Source organism: Mytilus edulis, chromosome 7, assembly GCF_963676685.1.
Source record: "Mytilus edulis chromosome 7, xbMytEdul2.2, whole genome shotgun sequence".
NCBI classification, from domain to species: Eukaryota; Metazoa; Mollusca; class Bivalvia; order Mytilida; family Mytilidae; genus Mytilus; species Mytilus edulis.
The window spans coordinates 6,314,912-6,338,832 of record NC_092350.1 but is presented as its reverse complement, the minus strand read 5'-3'; the positions used below and the strand labels follow the sequence as shown (position 1 = coordinate 6,338,832).

The 23,921-nt window shown below is 36.2% G+C and overlaps 1 protein-coding gene and 1 long non-coding RNA gene across 3 annotated transcripts; one reads left to right on the top strand and one right to left on the bottom strand.

Annotated features, from left to right (window-relative positions):
- The first annotated feature begins 1,400 nt into the window (after positions 1-1,400).
- LOC139529817 (uncharacterized) lies at positions 1,401-9,225 on the top strand. 2 transcript variants are annotated; one of them, XR_011665901.1, is made up of 3 exons: positions 1,401-1,575; positions 1,795-8,855; positions 9,075-9,225. XR_011665901.1 is itself a non-coding variant. In XM_071325730.1 (2 exons), the coding sequence occupies exon 2, from the start codon at positions 2,078-2,080 to the stop codon at positions 8,564-8,566; it is 6,489 nt and encodes a 2,162-aa protein (XP_071181831.1). In that variant the 5' UTR covers positions 1,401-1,575; positions 1,795-2,077; the 3' UTR covers positions 8,567-9,068. The 2 variants fall into 2 exon arrangements, 1 of the variants encoding a protein (XP_071181831.1); XM_071325730.1 differs by lacking the exon at positions 9,075-9,225 and having other exon boundaries at positions 1,795-9,068.
- A 7,986-nt stretch (positions 9,226-17,211) lies between these two features.
- On the bottom strand, positions 17,212-22,114 carry LOC139529816 (uncharacterized). Its single transcript, XR_011665900.1, has 3 exons — positions 21,634-22,114; positions 19,010-19,208; positions 17,212-17,601 (listed from the first exon to the last, which is right to left on the bottom strand). It is a non-coding gene; the product is annotated as an uncharacterized lncRNA (long non-coding RNA).
- Between the last annotated feature and the right edge of the window lie 1,807 nt (positions 22,115-23,921).

The following is a 23,921-nucleotide window of genomic DNA, read 5'->3' as shown; positions in this document are numbered from 1 at the left end:
AACGTTCACTATATATATATATATATATATATATACATACTTGTGTTTAGTCCATCTTTGATGTTAGTCCATCCATTCTCCTGTATGGTCAGATTATCTCGGACGTTAACGTTTACTATATATATATATACATACTTGTGTTTAGTCCATCTTTGATGTTAGTCCATCCATTCTCCTGTATGGTCAGATTATCTCGGACGTTAACGTTTACTATATATATATATACATACTTGTGTTTAGTCCATCTTTGATGTTATTCCATCCATTCTCCTGTATGGTCAGATTATCTCGTACGTTAACGTTCACTATATATATATATACATACTTGTGTTAAGTCCATCTTTGATGTAAGTCCATCCATTCTCCTGTATGGTCAGATTATCTCGTACGTTAACGTTCACTATATATATATATACATACTTGTGTTCGGTCCATCCTTGATGTTTGTCCATCCATTCTCATGTATGGTCAGATTATCTCGTACGTTAACGTTTACTATATATATATATACATACTTGTGTTAAGTCCATCTTTGATGTTAGTCCATCCATTCTCCTGTATGGTCAGATTATCTCGTACGTTAACGTTCACTATATATATATATACATACTTGTGTTAAGTCCTTCTTTGATGTTAGTCCATCCATTCTCCTGTATGGTCAGATTATCTCGGACGTTAACGTTCACTATATATATATATATATACATACTTTTGTTTAGTCCATCTTTGATGTTAGTCCATCCATTCTCCTGTATGGTCAGATTATCTCGGACGTTAACGTTCACTATATATGTATATATATACTTGTGTTAAGTCCATCTTTGATGTTAGTCCATCCATTCTCCTGTATGGTCAGATTATCTCGTACGTTAACGTTTACTATATATATATATACATACTTGTGTTTAGTCCTTCTTTGATGTTAGTCCATCCATTCTCCTGTATGGTCAGATTATCTCGTACGTTAACGTTTACTATATATATATATACATACTTGTGTTAAGTCCATCTTTGATGTTAGTCCATCCATTCTCCTGTATGGTCAGATTATCTCGTACGTTAACGTTCACTATATATATATATACATACTTGTGTTAAGTCCTTCTTTGATGTTAGTCCATCCATTCTCCTGTATGGTCAGATTATCTCAGACGTTAACGTTCACTATATATATATATATATATATATACATACTTGTGTTTAGTCCATCTTTGATGTTAGTCCATCCATTCTCCTGTATGGTCAGATTATCTCGTACGTTAACGTTTACTATATATATATATACATACTTGTGTTAAGTCCATCTTTGATGTTAGTCCATCCATTCTCCTGTATGGTCAGATTATCTCGTACGTTAACGTTCACTATATATATATATATTATTCTGGATCACATCCGCAATTATATTCATTGTATAGTCTATTTGATTGGATTTTTAGACATCCGTATTTTCCGGAAATAATCTGGACTTATCCGTATTTTCACTACCGTTTACTTTCTCTTCCTCACCTGTCTATTGCAAATGGATGCCACGACAAATCTGCTCCTGTGGATATTGTGACAAATCACCGTCAAGTACGTTTCAAATCGATTATAAACTGTTAAATATATATACCTTTAATTCCGTTAACTTGAATTCCACGTTTATTCAACAAATACGAACTGTAATTGTTTATTTCTATGAATTGACCTGAGAATTCTACTTTCGTTTTTGACTTGATATTATTATTGCATTGAACATTCATATATTTCTTTCGTACATATTGTAAAATATTGTATTTTTATTTCTTTCAGTTTACCAAACATTACACACTCTGTAAAACTCCTGTATCATTTCTGGTGGAATTACAATCTACAATCTTCACACACAAGTTGTTATTCTTTGTAATTTGCCGAGATTGCGATACAATCATATGGTTATACTAGCTGAGTCAGGCTCAGCATAGTAAATTGACGACAACCTGTCTTTACATATCCAGACAAGGAACGACAACGTAGCAACGTACATACCTTCACACTGACAGTGGACTACATATCTTGTGTATACTGGACAGCAACCTAACAACGTTGAGTCAACATGGATCCCAGTCATGTGGAACAACAAGAAGAGATTCAGCCCCAAGAAGGAGATGTCCCTGAACTATTAGAAAATACGTCTAATACATCACAGTCAGATGAAACTCCCGAGGCTAGGCGAGTACGTGACCTCACGGAAAAAGGACAAGGAGCTTTCACTGAAAAACGTGACAAGTTCTGTCAGGAACTAGAGGCTCTCTGGGCAGACATTGAATCCCAGTTATTGGAAGTAACAACGCCTCCTAACGATCTCCAGCAACTCCTAACAGTCCAGGACAAACTTGTTAAAGCCTGTAATAATTATCGTAGGCTTACAGATGAATACCTAGACTTTCTGAAAAGGACCCGAACATTGGAGAGTCAAAAAGAAATTGATGCATGTAAACTCTCTTTGGATTTACGTCTGTCCAAAGTGGAGCTAGTTATGGAAAAACTACACGAGCATCGCCTCGCTCTAACAAAGGCCAAATCCACTAAAACAAAGACCTCAAGGGGTAAGAAGACCTCGCACAGCGGTAGCTCTAACGTGTCAGACATGTCAAGCCTGGCACGGAGAAAGCGAGCCAAGGCAGAGGCTGCAAAGTCTAAGATAGCATTTGTCGAAAAACATGCCCTTATCCTACAACAGGAAGCAATGTTAGAAGAACAAGCCCTGTTCAGACAAAATGAAATGGAACAGGAAGCAGCACGCAAAAAAGCTGAAATGGAGCAAGAAGTCGCTCAACGTAAACATGAGGCCGCACAGAGAACAGTTCAGCTAGAACAGGAGGCCGCTCACAGAAAAACGCAATTAGAACAAGAGGCTATGCGCAGGAAGGCTCAAATGCAACAAGAAGCCGCACGAGTAAGCCGGGAAAAGGCCGAGCTTAAAGCCAAATTTAACCTTCTAGAAGCACAGAGAGAAGCTGCAGCCGCAGAAGCCGAGGCTCGTATCCTGGAATACGATGATAGCCAAGCGTATAGCGATCTCCCTGACGAAAAGGAAGACCCGCTCCAGCGTGTGCAAGATTTCGTCAATAAACTTCCTGTATCAACTGTTGTTAAGGAAGTAACAGGACCTCAAAAGAAAAAACAAATTCCTGTTAAGATTGAGCTGAGTCACGAAGCACCAGCGTTCGTGCCATCCGTGGCATCGAACTTGCTGTCACAGACATCTGCCGTCTTGCCTTCCGATAATAAGTCACCGGAAGTTACCTTTATCCCAGATCTGGGATTAGTAACCGGCATACAAAAACTAGGCCTTTCAGATGAGAGCCCTACTGAACATCAAAAACAGGGTGTTAAAGAAGCGATCCCTGTCTTACGCATAAAACAAGACTTTATAGAAGAGATCCCTGTTTCACACCAAAAACAAGGCGTAATAGAAGAGATCCCTGTTACAAACCAGCAACAAATCAACCTTACATCAGAGATAACTAGATTCCTTTTACGCAAGGACTTGCTTTTCTCCCGATTAACAAGCTTTAACGATCGGGCAGAGTCCTTTCATACTTGGAAAGCAAGCTTCAAGAACGTGACTGATGAGTTACAAGTCTCTGACTCAGAACAGATCGATTTACTGATCAAGTGGCTCGGTCCAGAGTCTGCTAAACACGCCATTAGCATAAGAGCGTCGAACGCTAATAATCCTACCATAGGTATACAGAGATTATGGAAGAGGCTTGACGAGCGGTATGGCGCTCCAGAAATGTTGGAAGCCTCTCTCAAGAGTAAACTTGCAAAATTCCCTACCTTAACAAATAAGGACAACGCACGTCTCTACGAACTGTCTGACATTCTATCAGAAATAGAATATCACAAGGAAAATCCCAAGCTGGGATGTTTGCTAGCATATTTTGACTCCTCGTCCGGGATAAATCCTATTGTTGAAAAATTACCGTACGGACTCCAAGAAAAGTGGACCACAAGGGCTACAAGATACAAGGCCAAATATGACGTTGCCTTTCCACCTTTCACAGAATTCTCTGCCTACATCAGGGAAATAAGCAAAACAAAGAACGATCCTGGGTTCATCTTTGGGTCAAAAGCCACACCAAATACAAAAGGTGCTGCGCCAAGGTCTACGCCTTACCCTAGGACTAAAGTTGGTGCTCATAAAACAGCAGTTGGGCAGCAATCTGGAGACGCCAGCAAACAAGGTCTTTGTATTCTGCACAATACAAAGCATTCCTTAAATGAATGTCGAGCGTTCCGAGCCAAGTCAATAGAGGAGCGCAAAGGTCTTTTAAAAGAAAACAATGTATGTTACAAGTGTTGTGATTCTACCACACATAGAAGCCGGGATTGCAATGCAAGCATAAGTTGTAAAGAATGTGGAAGTAAACAACACACTACCGCACTTCACATCACTAGACCACAGCAACCTGCAAGTTCACAGTCTAGCTCGCCTAAGCAAGCCTACGGCGGGGAGCCTATAGAATCGGCTGAAACTAAGGCAACCTCAGTTAACTCTACCTGTACTGAGATCTGCAAAGATACATATAGTGGGAAATCTTGTGCTAAAATACTTCCTGTGAATGTTTATCACAAAGATAACCAGTACAAAGTTATTCGCATGTACGCCATCATTGATGACCAAAGCAACCGGTCACTAGCATCGCCCGAATTCTTTAATCTTTTCGACGTCAAAGATAAACCGGAAAACTATACTTTATCAACATGCTCCGGCAAAGTAGTCACTTCCGGCAAAAGAGGAAGAGGTTTCGTCATGGAATCAATCAATGGTAATGACAAGTTTGACCTTCCTGTACTGATTGAATGTGATCATATTCCCAATAATAGGGACGAAATACCTACTCCTGAAGTAACAATGCATCACCCTCATTTAAAAGAACTTAGAGGTAGCATTCCACCAATAGAGGAAAATTGCCAAATTCTTCTCTTAATTGGCAGAGACCTTATAGAGGCACACCATGTCCTCGATCAGCGCATAGGACCACCCAGAACTCCATATGCACAACAATTGAAACTTGGTTGGGTAGTGATAGGAGAGACCTGCATTAACAAGCAGCATGTTCCTCTTGAGTTAAATGTCAAAATAACCAACATTTTGCCTACAGGACAACCTTCAACCTTTCAACCATGCACAAGCAAGTTTGACATCCGGGAAAACTACACAGACCCTGTAACGAAAGACCTACAATCGCCACTCTTTGAAAAAACAAGGGACGATGACAAGCCTGGACAGTCATATGAGGACAAAATGTTCATGAAGCAGATGGACAACGAATTTGTAAGAGACTCGGAAGGAAGTTGGGTAGCACCGTTGCCGTTCCGAGTGCCAAGACAGCCATTGCCAAGCAACAGACAACAAGCTCTTCATCGTGCTAATATGTTAGACATCAGTTTGAATAGAAACCCAGTTAAGCGGGAACACTTTCTTACTTTTATGAGTAAGATCCTGGACAATAATCATGCAGAGCTCGCTCCACCATTGCACGAACATGAGGAGTGTTGGTATTTGCCATTGTTTGGTGTTTATCATCCGAAGAAACCCGATCAGATAAGAGGTGTGTTTGATTCTTCCGCCAAATGTAACGGAGTTTCACTTAACAGCGTCCTGCTTACAGGTCCAGACTTGACCAATGATCTCTTGGGAGTATTGCTGCGTTTCAGGAAAGAAATGGTCGCAGTTACTGCAGACGTTCAACATATGTTTCACTGCTTTGTTGTCAGAAAAGACCACCGAAATTATCTGAGATTTTTATGGCATAAAGACAATGACCTACAGAAGAACCTTGTCGAGTACCGCATGAGAGTTCATGTTTTCGGAAATAGTCCGTCACCTGCCGTTGCTACGCTTGGACTCAGAAAAGCAGCTCAAGCATCAGAACAAGAGTTTGGCAGTCACGTGACTAGCTTTGTTACAAGAGACTTCTATGTCGACGACGGTCTAACGTCATGTCCTACTAAAGAGGAAGCTGTTAAGCTCATGAAGGACACACAGCAAGCATTAGCAAAATATGGAAACTTACGCCTTCACAAGTTTGCCTCTAATTGTGCGGAAGTTATGTCTGCATTTCATGTCAGTGATTTGGCTTCAAATCTTAAAGATCTAGACTTAGAATGCGACAGCAAACCCCTGCAACGTAGTCTTGGTCTCAGCTGGGACGTAAACACTGATAACTTCTTATTTCAATTATCATCAGAAAACAAACCGATTACTCGGAGAGGAATTTTATCAACGATAAACAGTCTCTACGATCCTCTAGGATTTTTGGCTCCAGTGATTATACAAGGGAAACTCCTATTACGGAAAATAGTATCAGAAACCGTTGATTGGGACCAACCTCTTTCTGATGAGACAGCAGATGAGTGGAAATCTTGGAGAGACACTCTAATTGCTATCGAAACATTGCGCATTCCACGTACATACGTGCCGTATCTCAGCAAAACCACCACAAAGGAGTTACATGTCTTCTCTGATGCATCAGAAAAAGCCATAGCAGCTGTTGCATATCTACGCACGACCGACAGTAGTGGTGAACCAAACATAGGTTTCATTCTTGGGAAAGCTAAAGTTGCACCAACAAGTGGTCATACTATTCCACGCCTTGAACTATCTGCTGCAGTATTAGCAGTCGAGATAACACAGACCATCATGGATAATTTAGATTTACATATAGACACCGTAAAATTCTACACAGACAGTAAAGTAGTCCTAGGCTACATAAGTAACGAGACAAGAAGGTTCTTCATCTATGTCGCCAATCGAGTGGAGAAAATAAGAAAATTTAGCTCTCCAAGTCAATGGAATTATGTACCAACTCACCGTAATCCCGCAGACTCGGGAACAAGGTCCGTACAAGCCCATGAAATTCACAGCAGCGAATGGTTATTAGGACCAAAACAACTTCTTTCCTCAGAACAGAAGAATTCTGAGGATATATACCAGCTAATAGATCCAGAAGAAGATGGAGAAATCCGTGCAACTGTTAATGTTGCAAAAACATTTTCCACACCTGAGCATAAAGGTATCGGAACTGATAGATTCAATCGATTCTCCAACTGGACATCACTTGTGCGAGCGATAGCCTTTTTGGAACGTTTCTCTCGTTTACACGGGTCAAAACAGGCATCATCAGTGACTTCTGTGGATAGTTTTTCAAATGCCGAAAATTTCATCTTAATATCTGCACAACAGGAAGTTTATGGAGATGAAATAGATTGTATAAAACGTCAGGAACAAATTAATAAGCGGAGCCCGATAGCTAACCTCAATCCGTTTTTGGATGAACGAGGACTATTACGAGTTGGAGGCCGTATTGTAAAATCGGACTTGAACCTCCGTGAAAAGAAACCATTGATCGTCCCTGGACGCAATCATGTAGCAACATTATTAGTTCGACACTACCACAACAAGATAAAACATCAAGGTCGCCATTTCACAGATGGAGCGATTCGATCCGCAGGATTTTGGATCGTAGGAGCAAAACGCTTAATCTCATCTATTATTCACAAATGTGTGACATGCCGCAAACTCAGAGGAAAAACTGAGTATCAAATCATGTCTGATTTGCCAGAGGACCGTCTTGAACCTTCACCTCCGTTTACTAACGTTGGAATAGACACCTTTGGACCCTGGACAATTGTTTCACGTAAAACACGTGGTGGATACGCCAACTCCAAACGTTGGGCAATTTTATTCACATGCTTAGTGACAAGAGCTATTCACATCGAATTAATCGAGGAAATGAGTTCTTCGGCCTTCATAAACGCCGTCAGGAGATTCGCCGCTATAAGAGGCCAAGTAAAGATTTTCCGATCTGACCGTGGAACAAACTTTATTGGAGCAATCGACGATTTAAAGATTGATTCAATCAACGTTGAAGATGGACCCTTCAAGAACTTTCTGTACAGTTCTGGTACAACTTGGATCTTCAATGCGCCGCATTCGTCCCACATGGGTGGAGCCTGGGAAAGAATGATTGGTATCACCAGAAGAATTCTTGATTCTATGCTTCTAAATGCAGCCGGAAGAAGCCTTACGCATGACGTGCTTAACACACTAATGGCAGAAGTTTCAGCAATAGTGAACTCTAGACCTCTGGTACCGGTATCAACAGATCCAGAGAATCCGTTAATATTAACTCCGGCTATGTTATTGACACAGAAAACTGACTACGTTTTCACTTCAGACCATCTTGGGGAATTCGACAAACGAGATCTCTGTCTTGCCGAATGGAGACGAGTACAGGCTCTGGCCAGTGTTTTCTGGTCCCGTTGGAGGAAGGAATACCTGCCGTTACTACAACAACGACGAAAATGGACCGAAGATCGCCGTGATCTCATCGAAGGAGACGTCATTCTTCTTAAGGACAAAAACATTTGCCGTACCCAATGGCCCGTTGGAATTATAGTGAACTCATTTAAAAGTTCAGACGAACATGTCCGAAAAGCAGAAGTGCGAGTTATCGTTAATGGAAAAGCCACAACCTACACACGCCCTATCGTGGACATGATTCTTCTCATAGAGAACACTCCTGTGTAAATATATGTATATATCTCTGGATTTATATAGTGACATTCATATGTGTTATATCTTATGGAATAATAGTGATATCAGGTAGATTTCAGACGGGGAGTATTCTGGATCACATCCGCAATTATATTCATTGTATAGTCTATTTGATTGGATTTTTAGACATCCGTATTTTCCGGAAATAATCTGGACTTATCCGTATTTTCACTACCGTTTACTTTCTCTTCCTCACCTGTCTATTGCAAATGGATGCCACGACAAATCTGCTCCTGTGGATATTGTGACAAATCACCGTCAAGTACGTTTCAAATCGATTATAAACTGTTAAATATATATACCGTTAATTCCGTTAACTTGAATTCCACGTTTATTCAACAAATACGAACTGTAATTGTTTATTTCTATGAATTGACCTGAGAATTCTACTTTCGTTTTTGACTTGATATTATTATTGCATTGAACATTCATATATTTCTTTCGTACATATTGTAAAATATTGTATTTTTATTTCTTTCAGTTTACCAAACATTACACACTCTGTAAAACTCCTGTATCATTTCTGGTGGAATTACAATCTACAATCTTCACACACAAGTTGTTATTCTTTGTAATTTGCCGAGATTGCGATACAATCATATGGTTATACTAGCTGAGTCAGGCTCAGCATATATATACATACTTGTGTTAAGTCCTTCTTTGATGTTAGTCCATCCATTCTCCTGTATGGTCAGATTATCTCGGACGTTAACGTTCACTATATATATATAAAGCAAATTTACAGATCTAACATTGTTGGGTTGATGTTTAGACGAGTTATATATATATATATATATATACATACTTGTGTTTAGTCCATCTTTGATGTTAGTCCATCCATTCTCCTGTATGGTCAGATTATCTCGGACGTTAACGTTCACTATATATATATATATACATACTTGTGTTTAGTCCATCTTTGATGTAAGTCCATCCATTCTCCTGTATGGTCAGATTATCTCGGACGTTAACGTTCACTATATATATATATATACATACTTGTGTTTAGTCCATCTTTGATGTTAGTCCGTCCATTCTCCTGTATGGTCAGATTATCTCGGACGTTAACGTTAACTATATATATATATATATACATACTTGTGTTTAGTCCATCTTTGATGTTAGTCCATCCATTCTCCTGTATGGTCAGATTATCTCGGACGTTAACGTTCACTATATATATATATACATACTTGTGTTTAGTCCATCTTTGATGTTAGTCCATCCATTCTCCTGTATGGTCAGATTATCTCGGACGTTAACGTTTACTATATATATATATACATACTTGTGTTTAGTCCATCTTTAATGTTAGTCCATCCATTCTCCTGTATGGTCAGATTATCTCGGACGTTAACGTTTACTATATATATATATACATACTTGTGTTTAGTCCATCTTTAATGTTCGTCCATCCATTCTCCTGTATGGTCAGATTATCTCGGACGTTAACGTTCACTATATATATATATAACATCTTCATGCCTTATATATCATGTACTGCAGTACGCCGCTAGATTAAAACTGACGTGGAAAGGTAACACACGGCCAGCGAAAGCTCTTTTTTGAGAGCCCAGGTGGTCGTGTGGTCTAGCGGGACGGCTGCAGTGCAGGCGATTTGGTGTCACGATATCACAGTAGCATGGGTTCGAATCCCGGCCAGGGAAGAACCAAAAATTTGCGAAAGCAAATTTACAGATCTAACATTGTTGGGTTGATGTTTAGACGAGTTGTATATATATATATATACATACTTGTGCTTAGTCCATCTTTAATGTTAGTCCATCCATTCTCCTGTATGGTCAGATTATCTCGTACGTTAACGTTCACTATATATATATATACATACTTGTGTTTAGTCCATCTTTGATGTTAGTCCATCCATTCTCCTGTATGGTCAGATTATCTCGTACGTTAACGTTTACTATATATATATATATACATACTTGTGTTTAGTCCATCTTTAATGTTAGTCCATCCATTCTCCTGTATGGTCAGATTATCTCGTACGTTAACGTTCACTATATATATATATATATACATACTTGTGTTTAGTCCATCTTTGATGTTAGTCCATCCATTCTCCTGTATGGTCAGATTATCTCGGACGTTAACGTTCACTATATATATATATATACATACTTGTGTTAAGTCCTTCTTTGATGTTAGTCCATCCATTCTCCTGTATGGTCAGATTATCTCGTACGTTAACGTTCACTATATATATATATACATACTTGGGTTTAGTCCATCTTTAATGTTAGTCCATCCATTCTCCTGTATGGTCAGATTATCTCGTACGTTAACGTTCACTATATATATATATACATACTTGTGTTAAGTCCATCTTTGATGTTAGTCCATCCATTCTCCTGTATGGTCAGATTATCTCGTACGTTAACGTTTACTATATATATATATACATACTTGTGTTTAGTCCATCTTTAATGTTAGTCCATCCATTCTCCTGTATGGTCAGATTATCTCGTACGTTAACGTTCACTATATATATATACATACTTGTGTTTAGTCCATCTTTGATGTTAGTCCATCCATTCTCCTGTATGGTCAGATTATCTCGTACGTTAACGTTCACTATAGTTATTGAACCGTAACAGTCTATCACATCTGTATCGTTACTCTGAATATTCTTCTCAACAAATTCTTGTAACGGACTCAATCCAGTCGACGGACTTAAAATACCTAGAATACAAAAGTATATGAATGTTCCTGCGTACTCATGGACATAAGAGTATACTGTTAATATCTTTTTAACTTTCAAGATATTTCTGAAACTTTAGGAACCAAAGCATTAACAGAAGACACAATACTTCATTAACGTAACTTACGTATCAAACAAGTTGTAAAACTTGTGTCTCGGCCTTGTAAAACTTGTGTCTCGGCCGTTTGTTTAGTTTATGAATAGTACAAAACGTTTAGAATATGTCATGTTGTTGCTTTATAGCTTGCTGTTCGGTGTGAGCCAAGGCTCCGTGTTGAAGACCGTACTTTGACGTAATTTTTTTTTTTATTTGGATGGAGATTTGTCTCCTTGACACTCATACCACAGCTTCTTATATCTATAAAACATTCAAAGAATATATAAGTGGAAAAGTTACCGAATTGTCCAGATATGAATTACGTATCAACAGGATAATAGAGAAATAATTTTAAAATTTATAACAACACGACACACATTCAGTATTGAGTATACGAATAATCACTTTAAAAAATGTTAAAACATATAAAAACTGAAAATCTCCATCTAACAACAAAAGTGTTGTGTTTAAAAAAAAGGATTGAATTTGGAGGCATTTTGTATATAATTACCAAAACATTATATGAATAATACACAGCTGAAAGGGTGATAGAGCAGATTGTTACCCCGAGAAAACTGTGTCAACCGAGGGGTACCAATCTGCTCTGTCTCCCTCTCAGCTATGTGTTATTCAATTTATTATACTGAATGTTTTTCTTTATTGTCTTTTATCGTTGAGTTTACTATGACGTACCGTACATAACAGCATTACGGGTATTCGAAAAATCAACAGAAGTGAAGCAAGATGTTTTATTTTTTTTATTCTGACAGTCAACAAAAAAGTTCTGTGTCAAAACGTAAAACTTAGGCATTGTCTCTAATTACTTGATGTAAATTCAATTAATTATCATTTAGATTATCTAGTTTTGATTGGACTTCATCGTAGGGTGACATTAAAAAAAATGTTCTCCCGCTCAGCCATGTTTTGTTTCTCCCTCGTATTAGCCAATCAAAATCTAGCATTTTACCATGAAGTTTATATAGATGTCTACCTACCTACTACAAAGTTATACTTGACTGGTGTTTGGTTATTGGGATAATAGCAAACTCCAGAACATTCATGTACCATCAATACAAATACAATATAATATGTCACTGGTGTCATTGCGTTTGTCGATCAAACAATTTCTGAAGAAAAAAAAACACATCAATATATTAACCTTGTCCAAAACATTCATGTATGAACAATACAAATACGATATAGAATGTCACTGGTGTGATTGCTTTTGTCGATCAAACAATTTCTGAAAAAAAATCACATCAACATAATAACCTTGTCCAAAGCATTCATGTATGAACAATACAAATACGATATAGAATGTCACTGGTGTGATTGCTTTTGTCGATCAAACAATTTCTGAAAGAAAAAAAAACCACATCAACATATCAGTAACCTTGTCCAAAACATCCATGTATGAACAATACAAATACGATATAGAATGTCACTGGTGTGATTGCTTTTGTCGATCAAACAATATTTCTGGGGAAAAAACACATCAACATATTAACCTTGTCCAAAGCATTCATGTATGAACAATACAAATACGATATAGAATGTCACTGGTGTGATTGCTTTTGTCGATCAAACAATTTCTGAAAGAAAAAAAACACATCAACATATCAGTAACCTTGTCCAAAACATCCATGTATGAACAATACAAATACGATATAGAATGTCACTGGTGTGATTGCTTTTGTCGATCAAACAATTTCTGAAAGAAAAAAAAACACATCAACATATCAGTAACCTTGTCCAAAACATCCATGTATGAACAATACAAATACGATATAGAATGTCTCTGGTGTCATTGCTTTTGTCGATCAAACAATTTCTGAGAAGAAAAAAACACATCAACATATTAACCTTGTCCAAAACATTCGTGTACCAGCAATACTAGTTATATGACATAGCTTAAGTGGTTGCACGCCATCATTCCGACAATCCATTAGTTTTACAGCACAGTAGTCCGACGGTCCATTCGTCAGAAAACCCATTAGTCCGACAACCCATTAGTTCGACAACCCAATAATCCGACAGCTCAATAATTTGACAACCCATAAGTCCAACACTTATATGTATCAGGCATCAGGGTAAAATAACATATGTACAAAATAATTCTGAATAATTCAATGTGAATAGAATAAGGTGATAATGATGTTAAAATACAATTTTTGAAAACATGTTATTGTTTTTGGATTTTTGCACAAGTCAATTAAAAGCACTGTTGGATTCTAGTTGTAAAAACAAATAGAACCGTGTAGACTAAGACTATACTAATTTACTTATTACTTGAGACAGTACACTATTTTTCCTCGTGTTAGATATTCAGGGTCCTAATCCTATTGCAATCCTCAGTTTATGAAAACTTGATGTCTAGGGCCAATTGCACAGACATAATTAAATAAAAGGCAGAGAATGTTCATGTTACATATCCTATACAATTAACACCATGTTAACGATGTGCTTTACGCAATGTGTACTGTTTTTACGTTCTTGGTGTACTACCAAATTAGTTTTATACTGATAAAGAATGTCTACCATAATTAGATAAAGGAAGATGTGGTGTGAGTGCCAATGAGACAACCCTCCAACGGCCTTCAACACAGAGCCTTGGCTCACACCGAACAATAAGCTATAAAGGGCCCCAAAATTACTAGTGCAAAACCATTCAAACGGGAAAACCAACGGTCTAATCTATATAAAAAAAACGAGAAACGAGAAACACGTATAAACATTTCTTTCGTTCTATCGTTTTCTAAAGCATTTCTCCTCCAGCGAATAATTTCGTGTGTACTTCTTAATCCATGTTTTTGGGGGAGAGATATAAATTAAGCCAGAAAGGCAAAAATAAGTTATCTAAGTTATCACAACGTGAATTTTCCGTAACAAGTATAATTAGAATTTCAAGCCAATCTTCATTCCCATCCCTGTTTTAGCTTACTATATGGTATGTGGTTTGTTCATTGTTAAAGTGCGCCTTTGTTTACTGGTGAAGAGCTGTCTTATTGTCAATCATACCACATATTCTTTTATTCAAGATAAATTTGACGAGAACGGCTTATCATATTTGATACTGTCTGGACGTTCTAATAACTAAGAAAGAGTTTAGAGTTATTTCCACCACAGAGTTTATTTTACACTTGTGATTTTTCAAAAGTCCTGCAATCTGAAGTTTAATCCACAGTTTCAAAGATACATGTGAGATCCTTTTAATGTTATGGATTATTTCTTAAGGATCCTTAATACAATTGAGAAAGGAAATTGGGAATATGCCAAAGAGACAACAACCCGACCATAGAGCAGAAAACAACCGACCGAAGTCCACCAATTGGTCTTAAACACGGCGAAAAATCCCGCACCTGGTGGCGCATTTCAGCTGGTCACTTAACATAGAAAGCAACCACAAATTTGACGTATTTTGAAAAAAGTTTGAATATTCATCAAATTGTAGAGAAGAACATTACTTTTCTTATCGTTATACGCATTTTTACCCATCAAAGGATAACTAAAAACCTCAGGGATCTGGTAAATGAATGATCAATTAAAAAAAAGTCATTTGGATAGCTTTTGAACTATGTTGAAAATGACTCGTTGCTTCTCTTATCAATGTAAACAATATTTATCTTTGTTAATTTGTACTTTTATTCATTTAACAACTGGGAAATGAGTACAGAGACAAATAAAAAAGGAATGGAGTGACCTATCATGAATTGTTGGTCGAAATCTACCGAACCTTACCCAAAGGACTTAATTGTGAATTTTATCTCCAAGCGAATTATCTGATAAACTCATTAATAGATACTGGAAACATTTCATTTGATTATGTGTTGTTTTATATTGATAATAAATTGTTAATTGCATGTAACTACCATGACATATCATACATCATTTATTACTAATTTACTAATTTTGAGTCGCCATATTGATTTCGCACGGATAAGAACTTTCGGTCATTTTATTGTTAAAATCAGACATACAGTCACGGCTTATCAATTCTTTACGAACAGAATTCAAAAGAATAGAAGTGATTTTGAAACGACTGCTCTTAAAATAATGGTTGTGATACAAAATAAAAATATCTTCCTATGACACCGGACGGAACAATGTTACGAGGGTATCACCAGCCCAGTAGTCAACGTTGACATGAATATCAATAATGGGGTCATTTTTTTTTTAATAAATTTCCTGTTAACAAAAGTTTAAATTTTTCGAAAAACTAAGGATTTTCTTATTCCAGGCATAGATTTCCTTAGCCGTATTTGGCACAGCTTTTTGGAATTTTTGATCCTCAATGCTCTTCAACTTTGTAACTGTTTGGCTTTATAAATATTTTGATATGAGCGTCACTAATGAGTCTTATGTAGACGAAACGCGCGTCTGGCGTACTAAATTATAATTCTGGTACCTTTGATAACTATTTACCGTAATGCGACATTGATACTAGTACATGTAATAATGATGAACAGCAAAGAATATGACATCATCACACGACAGCACTTAAAATAAAGGAGATGATAAAAACTAAAAGGCTAAAACACTATAAGCAGACCGTAAAACACGAACCGATGACAAACACACTGTATAATATAAATACATTATTATATCTCAGCGATAGATTTGTTTCTGACGATTGGTCTTTTTTTTTTCTTTTTTTTTTTAATTTACCAAATCAAAACATGACAGAATTTGCATATGATACCATTGCTTGCTATTTTTCATGAACTCTTTGAAATACCCCAAAAAGACACCAGACAACAAAATGTTTACTTTTACATATTTTTCATCAGATGTTTTTTTGCACATGACAACATGCAGATATTCATAAACATTTTCAAACAAACACTTTTCCAGACCTTAGCAATGATTCACACATTGTTTTGTATATTTATTATTATATTTGATTGGCCACAGCAATGACACAAACAGATGTATAATGCGTTTTAATGTGAATATTCTGACGTATTAAATTATAATACTGGTACCTTTGATAACTATTTGTTTATTTCAATATAAAGTTCGATGAAAACGTAACTGTATGTGTTTCAAAACGGTCCCCGTGCGCGTTGTGAATAATTAAAAGCATTCAGGAAACAAAATATGATAACATGTAGATAAAACGAATGCATAATGGTTATAAAACAGATTGAGTTCTTAAATTTGTATTGATAGATAAAGATATAAGGACTATCTAACTTTTTTAAGGATTGAACTATATATAAACACTGGACACTTTTAATTTGCAAAACACTCATTTGCAAATCCGCCGCCGCCTCAAACAAGAGCTACAATATCATGTATATAACCAAAATGTGCAGAATTACATGGGATTCAATAATTTCATTGGTTTTCTACAGTTACTTTCATATTTATTTTGCAATTTGAATTATAAAAACATGGGATTTTCAATATCCCATGGGACAGGGCAAAATCCCATGGGATTTACCATTATCCCATGGGATTTTGGTTAAATCCCATGGGATTTTTTTTTGTCCCATGGGATTATTGTAGTCCCATGGGATATTTGTTGTCCCATGGGACAAAAAAAATCCCATGGGATTTTTATTATCCCATGGGATTTTTAATATCCCATGGGACAAATTAAAATCCTATGGGATTCTAATTGTAAATATATAGATATAAATAAACAGTAATGTGTATGTTACAATGTATTCTATTTGGTAGTAAATTATTATAAGATGAATCTTTTTAATTGAATATCTTTTTTTCTTGGGAAATGTTAATTTAGCATATTGTTCTTTAACTGTTCAAAACTAAACTTTTAAACAACAAAGCAGATAATGTAAGTATCAATATATGTTTATTCATGAATTATAGAATACTTTCTTGAAACACAATTATTTGCCATTTGAAATCAATAAAAACTCTATTGTTAGGCTTAACATACTAGTAGCTATTTAAGTAAATCTATTTTTTTCACAATATCCCTCAACACAAAACATTAATAGTTTCTTATCATCCAGCATTGTTTGATGGTATAGTCCACTTTTTGGACATTCAGCACAGAACTTTGACATTATTGTGGTTTCAATATTTTTTTGAATTTAAAAGAACTTCAAATCATTGACTGAGTGATGAAAATAATAACTGATCCAACTTTTTTCTTTGAATTTATTCTGGTCTTGTTTCTATGTTTTCTCCATTTATTTTAGGTGGTGAATATCAATCCTTCTGAAAAAGAACCAATAAAATCTAAAGTAATGGATTATACAAAATTGTTTTCATACATGTAGCAATAATATGATTTTCAATAAAAATAGCTATGCGGTATGGATTTTACTGATTGTTAAAGGTTGTCCAGTGTCATCAGTTGCTAACGGCCTACATCCTTTGGTCTCTGATGGAGGGTTGTCAAATTAGCAATATACCACATCTTCCTATTCTAATACCATATAACAATCAATTAATTTATTCTTCTTTATAAAATTTGGGTATTTTCCCAAGTTATATACATAATATATATATATACTGTAAATTCGGAATTAATGCAAGTTTTTTTTATTGCGAAAAATGCAACGGAGTTGTAAACGCAATAATTTAAACTCGTATTATGAAATATTTTATATGGATTAAACAGGATTTTTCAAAATCGTAAAATTTAAAATCGCATTTAAGTCTAAAATGACAGAATCGCAATAATAAATGCACGCAATAATTTATGAATTTTACAGTATAAAGATCAATGTTAAAGGTTAAAACTTTAGACAACTATAATAACATTCCATTATTCACAAAAATTTGCAATATATTATACAAAATGCAGACAACAGAAACAATATTTCTTTAAGCTTTTGAAGTTCAGACAGATTTCAATTTGTGTTTTATTTCAATGAAAAAATACCTTGAACATATTGGAAATTATAACATTGATACAAACAAAATATGTATGTTTTATCCTTTTTTTTTTGTGTTGTTGGCTTGCTGTCTCATTTTAATATACATTTAAACATGCATCAATAATCTTCTTCTTTATTAAAAGTAAAAATGGGATATTTTTGATTTTGATATCCCAAAACATTATAGTTCTATCACATAACTTATTACCAAGTTCAAAAACACCAATGTGTTTGATATTAATTTTAAGACATGTATAAATGTTCCAGACCATATCAGTATTCGGATCTTACTTTTATGGTCCAGAACTTACAGTCCCACCATATGTGTACAGTCATACCATTTAAGTATACTTGTACTGTCTGGTACCAGCTCAACCAAACCTGTGTTTTTATTTTAACTGCAATTAAACTTTTTGTATTAATCTATTAAAGATTTCAGTTATGTTGATCTGTACTGTACATTTGTTTGTAATAAACTTGACCAACTTCTTAAAATTGGGCAGACTGTATGCGTACAGTCCAAATACTTGTTTGTTCTGGAACATAAACATGATTAACAAGCATTTGGCAGGATGTCTTGCTAAAATCCCATTAATATTAGTACTAAATTTTGAGTATATACATGTAAATCCACAAGTTACTTACTGAAGTTCATGGTGAACACTCACCAAAAACTTACAATTTAGAGGAAAGACTGGAAAGATGAATGCACTAACACTATCAAAACAGAGCATAAAACTTACCGAAAAACAAGATGTTTTACATTTATCCAGGAGCAGGATAATTGAAAAGTTGTTTTTTTCTTTCTCTGCTGTCCATCATATAACCTTTGAATTCATTCATGCAAAATATGAAAATCTGCAAAGGTAAGACCTAGAACCTCAACTTATCCACATTTTGAATTTTGAACTGCATACTTGTCCTTTTCATCTTGCTGACAACCTAAACATAAAAAAATGATAAAAACATAATTCTAGATTGAATTTGTGTTTTTATTTTTGTTGGTACATGTACAAACAATTTTCCCAACTTTAAAACGAAAACATCATCACCAAAGAGGAGGTCATACTAACCTCCGAAATATTTAAACAAACCGAAATTATTACTTGATTAAGATCTTGTCGTAAATTAATGGCATAGATACTCTTATTTTTGAAAACTTGATGTCTATTGCATACTCAGGGGCGGATGCAGGAATTTTCGAAAGGGGGGGTGCTAACCCAGGGAACCCAGGGCAAAGGGGGGGGGGGTGCAAAACATATGTCCCGATACAAATGCATATTCCTTTGTACGAGAGTATGCATATTAAGATGGACTCCATGGACTTTAATGTAAGCATGATTAATTTTACAGTCACTGACAGTTTTTCAGCTCTATGTGTACATTTTGAGAGAATCTTGCAATACTGTATATTCTGATATTCAGAACTTATTGTGAGGTTTTTATTAATACAACTGAAAGCTGTATCTCGTTTTCATTTCTGATACATATTTATGAGCTGAAGACCAGTGCCGAATTTTTCTCACTGCATTGAAGACCCATAGGTGACCTTCGGCCGTTGTCTGCTCTTTGATTGGGTTGTTGTCTCTTTGTCAAATTCCCAGTTTCCACTTCCCATTTTATATCATGTATGCAGATTTTTCTTAAATTACAATATTCAATCATGCAATTTTGTCTATTATTGAAAATACGATAAGCAAAAATAAATGCACAAAAAATTTAACATTGTTATATATATGTAAAAGACTTTTTTTTAAATTCAAAACAGTTGCCTACACTGTTAATTTCCTTGTTTGATTTCATATTTTTAAAGCCTTTATAGCTAGCTAGATGGTATGTCGGGGCGGATCCAGCCATTTTAAAAAGGGGGGGTTCCCAACCCAAGACAAAGGGGATGATCCTATATTCATTTGATTTGTTTTATTGTCTCATACAAGAATATATATGGTTTGACGGTGGGGATCAGGGATCCTGAAATTTTTTCACCTAACCACTGGATGACAGGGGATCTCAACCATTTAAAAGTTTCTCAAACATGTGGGGGTGGGGGTGAACCCCATGGACTCTCCCTATATCAGTGGCGGATCCAGGGGGGGTTCCGGGGGTGCGCACCCCCCCTTTATTTTTGCCGATCAATGCATTTGTATCGGGACATATGTTTTGCACCCCCCCTTTGCCCTGGGTTCAGTGGCGGATCCGGGGGGGGGGGTTCCGGGGGTGCGCACCCCCCCTTTATTTTTGCCGATCAATGCATTTGTATCGGGACATATGTTTTGCACCCCCCCCCCCCCTTTGCCCTGGGTGCCCTGGGTTAGCACCCCCCCTTTCAAAAATTCCTGCATCCGCCCCTGGGGTTAGCACCCCCCCTTTCGAAAATTCCTGCATCCTCCCCTGCCTATATTTCCTTTGATTTGTTTTATTGTTCTATACAAGAATATATAAATATGGTTTAGGGGTGGGGATCTTGACCGTTTACAAGTTTTCAAACTAGAGGGGGTGGGACTTCACTTTTATTTTATTTCATTATTAATTTTATTGTCCCCGACAAGAATATATATGGTTTAGGGGTGGGGATCTGGATTGTTCACAAGATAATAGCACATTCTCAAATTGAACAGAGTGGGGTAACCCCCAAAGACCTCCTTTTAATTTCATTTGATTTGTTTTATCGTCCCATTCAAGAATATATATGGTTTAGGGATGGGGATCTGGACCGTTTACAAGATAATAGCATATATATTCTCAAATTGAAAGGGGTGGGGATTACCTCCCATGGACTCACCCTCCCTTCTTTCTTCCCCCCGAAATACCATTTAATATGCCCCAATGCACAGATAGTTCACAGTATTTTCCCTTGATTTACACTAAAGAATATACACTATACAGGTGTAATTTTTTTTTTAAAAGATAATACAACTGAAGACCACCATGACCACAGTGGTGGATCCAGAATTTTTCATAAGTGGGGCCTACCGACTGCCTAAGAGGGGCCTGCTCCTGCCATGACTCAGTGATTCCATATATAATCAACCAATTCTTTTCCCAAACAGGGGGCCCTGAACTCCTGATTCCCCCTTTTTTTTCCTCATTTCAATCACCCTGATATAAATTTAGTTTTATCACTTACAATAGGAATGGTTTGAATTCCCCAATAATTCTTATATACCATTAATATCAACATATTTCATTTTTGATAAATGAAAGGCAAAAGTTTTCTATGGGTAGAAATGGATAGTGGGAAGCTTTCAGATTCACACCATGCCGGTGGCTGTGTTCAAAGTGCTGGGTTTTTATGACCCTCGTTGTTTGCGGACTAACTATTTAGGCCAGTGGTGGATAATAGTGTGCGTGCATTAATCTTCTATACCTTCTTAATCAATATATTCAAATACTGACGGCAAGTGTTGTAATGATGTATCAATGTCTTTTTTGAAATCACCGTGCTATTTACATGTGGGATCGAGAATGCAGGGGAAGGAAACTTGTCAATTATGTTTATTTCTAAGCCAAAATAAAATGAGCCGCCGTAAAATTAACCTTGGGTAATAACAGTGCATGTAAGGCTCGTCTCGGAGGGGTGTCTTTTTTTCTGTCTTCTTTTTATGCCCCACCTACGATAGTAGAGGGGCATTATGTTTTCTGGTCTGTGCCTCCGTTCGTTCGTCCGTTCGTTCGTCCTGTTTCAGGTTAAAGTTTTTGGTCGAGATAGTTTTTGATGAAGTTAAAGTCCAATCAACCTGAAACTTAGTATATATGTTCCTTATGGTATGATCTTTCTAATTTTAATGTCAAATTAGAGTTCTTACCCCAATTTCACGGTCCACTGAACATAGAAAATGATAGTGCGAGTGGGGCATCCGTGTACAGGGGCGTAGCTACCCGGAGGCACGACAGCACGTGCATCCACGTCGTTTTCACACAAAAAAAAAAAAAAAAAAAAAAAGCAGAAGAGAGAGAGATGAGTTGGTAAATCGGAATCAGAGACTGTTAGTGTCTTTTCCGTCTATCCCGGATATTATTTTGACAACCTAGTTACAAGTGTTGATGAAGCTGTTCATTCAGAAAAAGATCGTAGCTCCGAAGTTGCGTGCACATTGATTCGGCATGCAAAAAAAGAAATGGCAAAATAAAAATTTATAAATTGAATGTTAAAGGAAACAACTATGTTGTCACTTTTTTTAATTGATGAAATATCATTAAATAACGACATTTGGTTTCAAAATAATTGTTTATTTTGGAGATTATGACAAAATCGGAAGGTTACTTGTATCTTTTACAAGATTTTTACTTTTGAATTTGTAATACTCAGTCTAAGATATGTAGTTTTGGAGCACATTTACAGTGTACAGTTCATCAGTTTGGAATGAGATGTACCAATCGGCATTAGAATTATCAGATCCCTTCGATATCGTTGAAAATATGCCGAGGCGATGTGGTTGACAGACTACCGGAGCCAATCACCCTACAACCACGCCAAAACAGTATTGGAAAGTCTCATTATTTTTTGCGTTCATAGACCATATGATAAGGCAACTGGAGAGTTGGGTCGCGTAAAGTTGAGTAAATTCTGTATCACAAATATGTGTTGTTTATGTATTACTATATTCAGAAGATTTATTAATAGTTTTACATTCATAAATTTTTATCTACATATAGCTCCTCTTTTAACCGTCCTATGACCGAAAACCGAAAAAAAAAATTTGCTGCATAATAGGGTCCCAAAATTTTTTCGCCTCGCTCCGCTCGGCAGTAGTTGCTTCCACATCGTTTCTTTCTAGCTACGCCCCTGGTGTACTGGGGACACATTCTTGTTTTAGTTATATTTTTAATAACTTACACTTTTTTCCATTATTCTCTTTCTTTCTCTATTCTTTATTCCTTTTTTTTCTTTGTCCTTTGTTCTCTATTCTGTTAATTCACATCCATACCCTCTTATGTGTATGTGGACTTACTGTAGTTTATTTTTTAGTTCTGGCAGAGATATTAGATACAATATATTGTCTCTGGTTCTGGTATTATGCGATAAGTCAATTTCCTTTTCATGCAGTGTCATGAAATATAATGGTTTTATGCATATCAGCTAAGATTGTGCGCAACATTTTAATAAACAATTCAACACTATATACACGTTATGTGAATTTTATTAAAATCGATGAAGAACATGAATTTGGCAGCTAGTGCCCCTTAAACAGGTAAAGTTCAATTAACAAATTCTGATCTACTGGCATTCAACACCAAATTACTTACTTGCTGTATATTGATAAATGTGATTGTATATTGTCAATACCTCAACATCGAGAATACGTCATGTGAGGTGTTGGTCGCTACGTTTGATACGGGGTCAAAGGTTGCGGCTTCGAGACAGAGAAAAACATCCAGGTAAAAAGTGTAGAATTTTGTTTTTGAAAATTTGAGTTGTAAATTTTCCTAAAAAGTACTTAATTCCGTTCATCTAATTGTAAATTTTCCTAAAAAAAAGTACTTATTTCCGTTCATCTATTATGGGTATAAACTAAACTGAACAAGAAAAGTATTAGTAAACAGACAGAAAGTCCGACGTTGAATTAATTATTTTACAATTAATTGTTTGAATATATGAGAGAATGTTTTAGGCGAATTTTCTTTAATTACAGATAAATGTATTTTAGGTTCAGG